Source organism: Piliocolobus tephrosceles, chromosome 6 (assembly GCF_002776525.5).
Source record: "Piliocolobus tephrosceles isolate RC106 chromosome 6, ASM277652v3, whole genome shotgun sequence".
Classification (NCBI taxonomy): Eukaryota; Metazoa; Chordata; class Mammalia; order Primates; family Cercopithecidae; genus Piliocolobus; species Piliocolobus tephrosceles.
The window spans coordinates 75,269,990-75,281,510 of record NC_045439.1 but is presented as its reverse complement, the minus strand read 5'-3'; the positions used below and the strand labels follow the sequence as shown (position 1 = coordinate 75,281,510).

The following is an 11,521-nucleotide window of genomic DNA, read 5'->3' as shown; positions in this document are numbered from 1 at the left end:
AAATGACACCCTCAACCTTTTGAAAGTCTAAGTAGATTATGTATATCAAATTCCCCTTGGTTATGTCTATTTCTCTGTCAGAGAATTCCAACATATTTAGGTATGACTTTCCCTTGAAGAAAAGACACTACCTTTTCCTCAGCTGTTTCTGTTTGCTTAAGTGTTTGGCAGTTCTCTTCTTTATCATATATATTACTAGGTTGTCCAGTATAGGAGGGGAACTCGTCAACTTTTAAATTTCCAAGACTTCTTAGAATATTCTCATGGGGAGAGATTGTACTTACATTCACCAGTCTTCAGGAAAACAACTTGTTTCGTTGTTTTAAAATGTGCAGTGGAGTTATTTATAAGACACTGATAAAAACTCTTTATATCCATATCTTTATTTAAACAAGTTTCTATAATAGCTAGGAGAATACAGCATTAATGACACACATTTACTAAGCACAACATTGGACAACTACAAATTTAGAGCATAAATGTAATTCTGATATTGTTTTGGTTTTTATCTTAGCACTAGGTGATATCTAGTGAAAACCCATGTTTCAAAGGCTTTTTTGATATGAGATGAATTATTAACTTATTTTTAAAAATTGCACGTGAGATATGCCAGAATGGGTTCTAGAGTCTAGAGTTAGTTGATAATGCCTTTCATGGTCTCAGTATTTCTGCTTCCTTTTTAATGGGTAAATGTTTCACCTAAGAACTCTCAAAAAATTGTATCAAAATTTTCTATGCAGATCAAAGTAGAATTCCTTTTCCAGACCCAACAAGGAAAAATATTTGAAAGCCGCAATGTTCAATTTCATTTTAGTTAAAAGGCATGTCCATTTCATAGTAAATTAATGAACTTAGTAATTAAAATACAATATGTTAAATGGCATGAACTCATTTCTGTGTAACACTGTTAGAACAATTTGAATTTCCCAAAGACACAAAAAAGTCAATTTTACTGCAGGATCCCACAAAAATACATAACTAGGAATCATAAATTACAACATATATATCCACATTTAAAGAAAAAATTCACCATTTGTTGGGAAAAATAATGGCTCAAATGATTTAGGGAGCCTGAAATGTGGGCTAAAATTTTATAACACAGTAACAATAAGATTTGAAACTGTTGACTCTGAAAAATGCATAAAAATATACTGACCCGCCAAGCACTGAATTATATATACCAGTTTCAACTAAAAAACAACATTTTTTCTTTCAAATATTTCAAGCATTACAATACTGAGGAAATGTTAGTCATATGAATCCAATAACATCCATTAAGTTAAGCTAATGAACATTTTAGATAGACCAAATTACAAATAAAAAAAGTATAAAAAGCATTTTGGAAGATATTTTACATAGTATTTTTCAGTTCCTGATCTATTAAGAAATCTACTGTAATTCAGGTTGGTTTATTTAATTTAGGGTAATACAACAGAACAGAACTTATAGAATGCTTTCCTGTTTTTACTCAACCTTTTATAGTACAGGGTTCTTAAAAAATTTTGAAAAGAATGTCCACAAAAAGTTTGAGTTATACCCTTTACCTTTAGTAACAAAAGGTTAGTAGAAAGCAAGACATTTAAGTATTACCAAGAATCTAACTTATCTCCATAATTTCTTTCACATATTCATTTGCTTCCTTGTGACACAGAGTCCCACTAACTCAGAAGCATTCTCTCAGCTGGCCTCTCACTGGCTCTGAGACTGTCGCTGCCCCACAGTTCCAGTTCCCATTTGGGAAGGAAAGAGGGAGTACAGGAGAAGGAGGGTCATGCAGGGCCACACCCAATCCACTCTCACAAAACCTTGAGAAACAGGGCAAGATATCCCTTCCAGGCAAGATATCCTTTACAGAAGAAAAGTTCTGGAGAACTTAAGGCAGCTCTAGAAGGGAAGGGAGCAAGGGTTAAGGCGGCCCTCACAGCACAGCCTGAGAACAAATTACAATGCACTCATCCATGAACACAGGTGACAGCAATACAGAGCCTCTTCAACGTGCATGCACACGGCACTCCTCCCAGCACCCGTCAACACCCGCGGCATGCACACACTGCAGCGCCCACACACACACTGACTTGTATATGGCCTGCCCAGTGACAGCTCTCAGAAGGTACCCAGTGGCTTGGGCTCCCCTGTGCTGAGGACCTAAATTGGGAAGGTGGCCTATAGCTGCAGGCCTGTCCAGGCTGCACAGCTCACCTGGTGGCTCCAATAGGGACTCTGATGGGTGTGTGGAGAGTAACTTTCCTCTTAATTTCAGAGAGGCTTTTGCTTCTTCCTGTCTTTTTGGTTGAGACAGTCTGCCACCAATTAATGCCCAAACAGAATATTGCACCCTCCCAGAGAGCACTGATTCATTACAAAAGTCAAGCCTAGTTATAGCAAGTAACTATGACAAAAAAGAAAACCACCTGGCGCTGAGCACTTGGTCTCCCTAAAACAAGTAACTTGGTACTCAGCACTTGGTCCGTTCCCACATGCCAGCTGCCAACTCTGATAAAAAAGCACCCCTTGCTGGCCAGGGGCATTCCACACGTACCAGGAGGGGCAGCACGTGACCTCACGACTTTTTAAAGTCTCCTGCCTCACAGGTGCCCACACCACCACTGCTCCGTATGGGAAAGCGGGACAGCCAGAGGGCTGTGCGACATCAGGCAAGTCACTGCCCCATCTCTATTCCCAAGCTATTATCGGCAAATGATTGTAGAAGCAACCCCATCCACCGTCCATGCTGCTGTGAGGATGAAACGAGGTAACAGAGAAAAGCGCTGCAGGAAAGCATATCTGGAGCCGGGTACTGTTTCTGCATTACTTTCAACAGGATGCCCTAGTTTTGGCTCTGTTTTATCGTAAGCAGCTGACATTACCCAGAGGATCCTTGACTATGCCTGCTAAGGAACTCTATGAATTAGTGGTGTGTGTGTGTGTGTGTAAGAGAGAGAGAGCGCATTGTGTGAGGACTTCTCAGGATGGTGGCAGGTGCTCATTTTCCTAGGGTTACCAGGAAAGTAATTTCTCACAACAATCACTACACTGAAATTATAATAATATAGTATTTTCATAGCCTCCCCTAGCATGTAGCTGTAACCTTACTAACATATTTGATCTATATTCCACGTAATTACTCACCCAGAAAGAGCCAACTATCAGCTATCCATGGAAATGAAGAAATAACACAGCAACTCATCCAAACTGACAATAATCCCCAAATCTCCTATCAGTTGGCTTTGGAATATGTTTTTGTGCTTCTGCACCTGATGAAAGAAGCATCAGATACGTGGAAATTTTTTAAACTTCCAAAGGAATTAGAAGCTACACTTTGTGGATTTTATCCCATATTTATCTTCCCTTCTTTTAGAGTTACTCCTGGGCAGATCAAAGCCTTCACCTGAGGAAAAGCTGCAAGAAGGGAAATTACTTTTAATTTTTCAGCTTCAAGCTGTAAGGGTGTGAGGTGAGTCTGTATGTAGTAAAGTGAATGGGGAGGGGATTATTGAGAGAAAGAACTGCTGTGACTTTTAAGATCTCTTCCTTTGAATTCCCATTGTGTGTCACAGAGGAATTAAGAAAAAGTCAATGACTGATCTTCTGAAGGAATGTATTGCAGAGAAGCAAGAACAACAAGACCAGTGCAAAGACTGGGCTGATGGTAAGCACCAGGAAGGCCAGCAGGGGCAACTGAGGACTGACTCCATCCACCTGCCGTCAGTGCACAAACAGCAGGCAACGGGATAGACTATTAAGTTGAGGGAAGGGGAAGAGTGAATGTGTAGGGGAAAGGGTGGCAGGGTGTGTCTGAAGTTGGGTGAGAAAGTGTGGCTGACAGAGAGAAAGAACCTCAGAGGGAAAGCAATCCTCAAACTGGCCCAAAGATCCCCATAGTTGGCAGAATCTTCTTTTACCTTCAGTAAAATGGTATACAGAGTCATTTACTGGACCTTGGGGTTCCCTGGTTACAAGGTATTCTTGTGAACGACTAAAAATCTCCAGGCCACCATGAGAGGTTAATTCAGACCCTCAGCTGGGGCTCTAGGTAGGCCTGGGAGGAAGCTGGAGCCTTGGAGTAGCAGAACCTTTGTGCCACCATCACTGAGCAGGAGAAACCAGCAGGGGCGGCTGTGGGAGCTCCGTCTCCAGCACTTGACAGGAGAAAGACAGGAGAAGGGAGAGAAAAGCTCAGACCATAGCCTTTCTTTCATGACGCTTCAGTACATGAGCTGTCTGGAGTGAAAAAAAGGGCTGCATGGCAGTGAGAGCTACAGCGTGACCTGGAAGACCTGAGAAGATTCAGGGTGCACGTGAGTCATGCTACACAGGATGAAGCTGGGGGAGGTCTGGGAGATTTCCAGGGCTGAGGTGGACAGCCTGTACCACGGTTGCATTTTCTTAGCAAGTCCCCAACTTACAGCCTATCGGATGCTGTTAGATTCTGACACATTCGGTACAAACCAAATGGCTGTGACTAAATTGTGCATTGAAAACCGCATTGACAACCAGGAAAAACTGAGAGAATCTGATACAATTGGTAGTGTTTCTGGTTGATGTTGTAAATAAATAATGTATTCAAACTGAATAAAGCAGTATATGATATAATAAAAATTAAACTAATTATAATACAAATATAGTAGGACCTTCTAAAAGCATGTACATAAATCATGTACATTTAAGAAAGGTTATGGTCACAAACTTGTGATTTTACATTTGATTAATCCTAAGGAATTGACAGGCACTACACACTGGTCTTTCCATCAAAGAATGAACTTACTGAATAACTGCAGCTTTTCTTCTCTAGAATCTAAGGGCTGAGGAGAGAGAATTTTAAACGTGGAAGAGACCTTAAGAATCAGTGTCCAACTCTCTTATTTTATAAACAAGGAACTTGAGGCCCACATAAATTAACAGACAGTATTCATCTTTTAATAACAATCTTTATCACTGATATGAAGCTGTTTGACTTCCATAAATATTGCACATATTTTAATAAGATTTGTCATTTTTATAGACCATCTAACAGTTAAATGATATAATCTATGATTGTAATTCAGAACCAGAGTTTCTAATGAAAACTAATAATTTGCTTTTGTGCAACCTGAAGGATTTATTGTATAAGATTCCTAAGAAAAATGGTGAATATGTTTAACTAGAATTTCAGAATGACAACTTACAGAATCTGGGTCTTAATGAACCAAATCCTCTGTAAAGTTCAACAGTCTTCTATTTCTTATATAAGTCTTCTTAAAGTATTTCTAATATGATGTTTTTAAAAGTATCTAGTGGTATCTGAGAATACTTATAGAAGTTGCAAAGCCTTAAAAACGGAATCATAATGAAATATTTATTATATACCTTCTTTTGCATAATCAAAGTTTCAAGACCTGAATCATGAATATTCTGACAATCTTTTCTAGATAGTGAGTGAGATTAATTCTTTTTTTTTTTTTTTTTTCCAAGGCAGTGTCTCTCTCTGTCACCCAGGCTGGAGCGCAGTGGTTCAATCTCATTGCAATCTCCACCTCCCAGGTTCAATCGATTCTCGTGCCTCAGCCTCCCAAGTAGCTGGGATTACAGGCACGTGCCACCACGCCCGGCTAATTTTTGTATTTTTCGTAGAGACAGGGTTTCACCACATTGGCCAGGCTGGTCTCAAACTCCTGACCTCAAGTGATCCGCCCACCTTAGCCTCCCAAAGTGCTGGGATTACAGGCATGAGCCACCACACCCAGCCAAAATTAATTCTTAATAAATTAAGAAGAGAGAAAACCTGTCAAGGTTGAAAATATGCACTGAAGGAATCAGATCTGGTAGTTAAAAATAAGTCACTTCACAGAACACTGTACCCTGATGCAATATCCACCCAGGGAAATTTAATGAGCACATCAGTGTAATACAACCTGAATAAATAATGACGTCAACAATAGCCACTTTGTCTAATCCTATCCCTAAATGTCAAGCATTTTGTCATATTACTACATGACTTTCCAGTGTCTGCTACTTGTGCAGGTGAATCTGTAGGTATTTGCATATAATCCAGTTAAAACTGTGATCTGATTGAATTGTAAACAGAGTTGATAAGAGAAACTTATTGTTGTAGTGCCTAATAAGAATATCACTTACATTTTAAGAAGACAGTATGTAGCAGCAATTTAAAATGCTCAGTAAACTATAGTACAAATGGACATCTATACTATTTAGCAAACCAACATTCCTTTAATATCTCTATATAATAGTGACACAAATGAGGAATTACTTTACATATTGCCAGTTTATTTCTTTGAACCAGTTTGACAATATCAACATAATTGATTCCTAAAACTGATATGATATGTACTCAATGGAGACTTTTCTTTCCATTCTCCTGTTTAGTGCAGAGGAGGTTCTTTGGTGCCTTCCTAACAACAGCTCATCTATGGAAGTTATGCTTTTTATACCATTCAAATGCAGTGCTAAGGATTTAAAATAAATGCTGCCCGCTGAAGACACATTTTTCTCCTCCTTTCCTTCCTCCCTCCCTCCCTTGCTTCCATCATTCTCCTGTATGTAAACTCAGGGTACCTAGTTGGTTAAGGATGAGTGTTGCTATAAAGATAAAACAGCACAAAAGAGCCTATCTTTGTTTCCAAAGTGATGAAAGTATTCTAGGGAGATTTCCAGTTAATGACTTCTCATTTGGGAGATAATCAGTACTTTCTCTTTAAAAATGTATTTTCAGTAGCTCACTGGAAATAATGGGTTCTTATTTCAGGCAAGAAATGTATTGTCAATGTTTGCCTGGACATCACTTTCAGACCCGTGAAATGAAGCCCAGGCCGAGGCTGGCTGGAATCTGGATGGTTTCTAGCGCGAGGGAAGATGGGTTGAAAGGAAAGGTGACAGGAAAGATGTGTTTAGCATCCATGAGCAGCTGGGGAGAGTCTTTCCTGTCTCGTAAACGCATCTGAGAAGATTAAGAAAAAAAATTAACAGAGCATCAGTTCTTTGAATCTAAAAGACTTTTTTCTAATAAAGTTTCTACCCTCAAATTCTCAACTAATGAAGAATGTTTACCTTTGTTTTAAACTCACTTCATTCTCCCAATAAACTATTATCAAAAAAGTGAATGCATTGTAAAATAAGATAATAAAAGATAACACATTATCCTTCAATAAATCACAAAATGTCCATTCAAAAGACTGTGTTGGTGAATCAAAGAAGATGGGAGCTCTTACCTGTATAGTACGAATGAATGACACAGAGACTCTTTCTTCAAACTCATTAACAGGAGTATACAAATTCAACACTTTCACAATCTGTGAGAAATGAAATGATCAAAGTTTTTGGCATATTATCAAATACACACTGGGTACCTATAATCTGGAAAGTTAAAAGGATCTGTGCATACAGATTTTAGTTCTACTCAGTGGTGGGCTGGGACCAGAAGGAAGGAGGAGCTGGTCTGCACATTTACCTTTGTTATTTGAATTTTTACAGGAGAATGTATCAATGTAATGTTTGTGTAATATTGTAAGAAGCCGTGTACATTTAGAAGAATATTCAAACAGCACAAGAGAATAAAACATGAAAAATAAATGTCTGCACTCCCATCCTTCCAGTCTCCCAAAGTGGCAACTGTTAACCAAGGGTGGCCAGGCTGGTCTTGAACTCCTGACCTCAGGTGATCTGCCTGCCTCGGCCTCCTAAAGTGCTGGGATTACAGGTGTGAGCCACACCATGCCCAGCCTACTGATTTTTTCTGTCGCCCAGGCTGGAGTGCAGTGGCGCGATCTTGGCTTACTGCAACCTCCGTCTCCCAGGTTCCAGCAATTCTCCTGCCTCAGCCTCCTGAGTAGCTGAGGTAGCTGAGGTTATTTATGTTAAAATAACAGGTACCTGCCACCATGCCCGGCTAATTTTTGTATTTTTAGTAGACACAGGGTTTCACCATGTTGGTCAGGCTGGTCTTGAACTGATTTTTTATTGTATTGGGCAAAACTGAAAATTTCATATGTTACAGGACATATGATGAACATTAAGAAAGTCTAAGACTTAGCACAGAAAATAACTGGGCAAAAAGAAAACTGGGCATGTTCTTGCCTGTGCCTTGCTTCATGCTATCACTATCATCCTCAAATGTCCTTCTCATTCTCTTACTTCCTTAAATTCAATGCTCAGATTAATAGGACCTTCCCTGAATATAGTTATCTCCCCTCAGCACTTCCTTTAGACATCTTACTATAGAATTTGCTAGAACCTCTATGGTAGAGTCAGTTGGATACGACTCTGTCTGCCCTACTAAACTGTAAGCTCCTAGAAGGCAGGAATTTTTCCTTATTTATTGAAGCATCTTCCCCAGCAATAAATATGATGGCTTGAGATGGAGGCTCAATTAGTCATCTGTTGAACTGAAGTAACAAGAATTATCTGTCTCTAAAAACAAAGTCATTATTTGATAATCCACTCAATTATCAAATAATATAGAAAGCTATTTTATGGAATGTAAGCTGCATAGACTGTATACTCCATAAGAGCAGAGGCTTTGTTTTGCCTTTGGGTGTATCCCAGTGCCTTCGATGTTATATAGAACACTGTAAGCACTCAATAAATATTGGCTGAATATTAAATATATTTAACTATAATTAGCACTGAAATGTATTAATTTCTGGCAAAATCTCCTTGCTTTAAGATCGGCACAGGTATATATCTTCTTGGACACAGATGAAGTCAGCTCAGAAATACAAGCAATAAGTAGGAGACTTCTTTACTTCCCTAAAGATCATCTTTGATGAATGTTAAATTATTTCATAACAGGGAAAGTTGCTCTACCTGGGCAGTAGTTAAAGCATTGCACATAGAACAAATGGCTTCTGCATCATCATCTGTTTTCTTTTTCACTTGTAAAAGTTGAGCAGCCTGAATGAGAGGTTCCAGGGTTTCTTTAGCCCCACTGTTCATCAGATTCTTGTCACGCAGCCATTCTTCAAGTTGACTGACATTGTACCTATGCAAAAAAAAAAAAAAAAAAAAAAAAAAAAGAGAGAGATACAGAGAATGCAAATTTGCTGAATGTTGTCAAAAATGTCTTACTTTTTTTGTGTGTGGCCTTGTCAGGATTTATGTTAAAATGACAGGCAGTATTTTTGTTCAATTTTCTCAAATCTCATAAGCTGTGCTTAAAAATTTATTATAGTCATGAGGATTATAATCATCATTATATAAGATTAAATGACAAGATAATGTAATTCTCTTTAATGGAAGATGGAAGTGAAGACATTATGGCAAAAGTTATTAGATTTGCTAATAAACAAAATAGAATACATAATGTAGCTCTGTCTTTATTGGTGGGCTGGCCAGAAAACACTTTGTAGCTTCTCTTACAATTTCAGAGCTGGGTTACTGTTGCAGGGTGAGACTTGATAATCCTTGAAGTACTCTCTCTTAAAACAAACTTCAAATCAGGTAACTGAATAACCAGAAGCCCCACATATACCTGTGCTCAAGCCTTAAGGGAAGAGCCCAGGAGATGAAGATGGTGGCCTGAGAAAGCTCCAGGATGAAGGGAGAGAGAGGCAAGGGAGGGCCACTGGAAGAGACAAGGACTCCAAATGGGGACAGAGACAAACTACAAAGACACTGAGGTTTCACGAAGCAGCCAACCAAGTGGCAGTGGTCCGAAGACTGAGGTCAATGGACACACAATCAGCACTTAGCACCCAGGCAAATAGGAGCCAGCATAATATTACCACAGGCGGCTCCACATTTCCATGCAGACCTTATAGAGAGATACGTTCCACTATCTGAGAGGAAAGCATTATTGTCTTAAAATTCACTACAATTCAGTGTGAGTCAGGATGGAAAATTTGAAAAGAATACTAAGAGTTCCTGAGATTGAGTAACTACTAAGATTTTCGTAGGAGAAATCATTTTTTCCTCCTCTTGGTGAATATTCTAGCTGTTTTAAAATAAAAATGTGTGTCCCGGCATGATGGCTCACACCTGTAATCCCAGCATTTTGGGAGGCCGAGGCAGGTGGATCACCTGAGGTCAGGAGTTCGAGATCATCCTGACTAATATGGTGAAACCCCGTCTCTACTAAAAATACAAAAATTAGCCGGGCGTGGTGGCACATGCCTGTAATCCCAGTTACTTGGGAGACTGAGGCAGCAGAATTGCTTGAACCCGGGAGGCAGAGGGTGCAGTGAGCCAAGATCATGCCATTGTACTCCAGCCTGGGCAACAAGAGCGAAACTCCATCTCAAAAAAATAAAAAATAAAAAATTTGTAAAAAAAATTATGTTACAATAATGAGGTTATGCTGAGTAGTGGGCATAAAATTAAGTGTAGCTTTTCTTAAAATATAGAGGGGGGATATTGTAAGAATTAGTAAAAGAAAAAGATCTATTAGACCTGTTCTTGTTGTCATAGGTACAAAAAGGTATTTTCCAAAAAATATATTTCTAAAAGCAATCAAACATTAGAAATATTCATTATTATAATTTAGTAATTTCTTATTGTATAATTAAAACACACACATAAGGAGAGGAAGCAGCTATCTCATCTTTGTGTATGTTTGCATCATCTCTTCACTCCCCTAAATAAGAAAGCTTCACAGTGGAGTAGGGTTTCCTATCAAGAATGTGAAGAACCCTTTGGCAGGGTACAAACAGGGAGCAATAATGAGATGTGGAGAAATCCAGCCAGGCAAGGGAAAGTGGCTACGTGCCAGTTTCTCCCTTGCCACTTGGCCGCATGGCATCAGACATGAGATGCAGGGACTGAAAACAAGCCATCAGCTCTCCACAACCCTGGCAGGCCAGCTGGGCAGCAAAAAGAGACTGCCGCAGGTGTTGGCATTTGCTCACCTGATCTGCATGCCTTTACTCCAGGAGCACATGTCCTTCCGCAGGAGTAGGTTGTTCAGGGTGATGGCCCCCACAATGTAGAACATCTGCTTGACCACCTGCTTGATCAGTTCAGGGTCCATGCCGTGCTGACACATAACCGAGTGGAAGGAGTTGAGCTGCCGGAGGATGGAGTCCAGTGTGTAGGTGCCCTCATCGGCGATACTGGAGGTTCGCTTTCTCAACCCTGTGGGCTTCACCCCGGACACGCCCTGAATTGTTTCATGTTCCAGCATGCCTGAGACTGCAGGAGTATTTCAATTGTTAGAGGAGAAGATGTGGAAGGAAACCTTTCATGTGCACACATCCATGTGCACATACACACACACATTCAACTTAGGAAAATTAGCTGGGCGCAGTGGCTTACGCCTGTAATCCCAACACTCTGGGAGGCCGCCGAGGTGGGTGGATCACTGGAGGCCAGGAGTTCAAGACCAGCCTGGCCATGATAAGGAAACCCCATATCTACTAAAAATACAAAAATTAGCCAGATGTGGTAGCGTGTGCCTGTAATCCCAGTTACTCAGGAGGCTGAGGAAGGACAATCACTTGAACCTGGGAGGCAGAGCGTGCAGTGAACTGAGATTGCACCTCTGGGCTCCAGGCTAGGTGACAGAGTGAGACTCCATCTCAAAAAAAAAAAAAAA

The 11,521-nt window shown here is 39.9% G+C and overlaps 1 protein-coding gene across 9 annotated transcripts in view; it reads right to left on the bottom strand.

The window, feature by feature from the left end:
- Nucleotides 1–365: 365 nt before the first annotated feature.
- Nucleotides 366–11,521, bottom strand: part of MYO5A (myosin VA) — a 218,209-nt gene continuing 207,053 nt past the window's right edge. For 5 of the 9 annotated variants that reach the window (XM_023227136.3, XM_023227137.3, XM_023227141.3 and 2 more), the window contains 4 exons: nt 10,836–11,118; nt 8,800–8,974; nt 7,206–7,286; nt 366–6,934 (listed from right to left, as the gene is read on the bottom strand). In XM_023227136.3, the coding sequence (XP_023082904.2) occupies nt 6,782–6,934; nt 7,206–7,286; nt 8,800–8,974; nt 10,836–11,118 (692 nt within the window). In that variant the 3' untranslated portion in view covers nt 366–6,781. The remainder of the gene's footprint in view (nt 6,935–7,205; nt 7,287–8,799; nt 8,975–10,835; nt 11,119–11,521) is intronic. The other 4 variants (XM_023227139.2, XM_023227140.2, XM_023227138.2 and 1 more) reach the window with 3 other exon arrangements.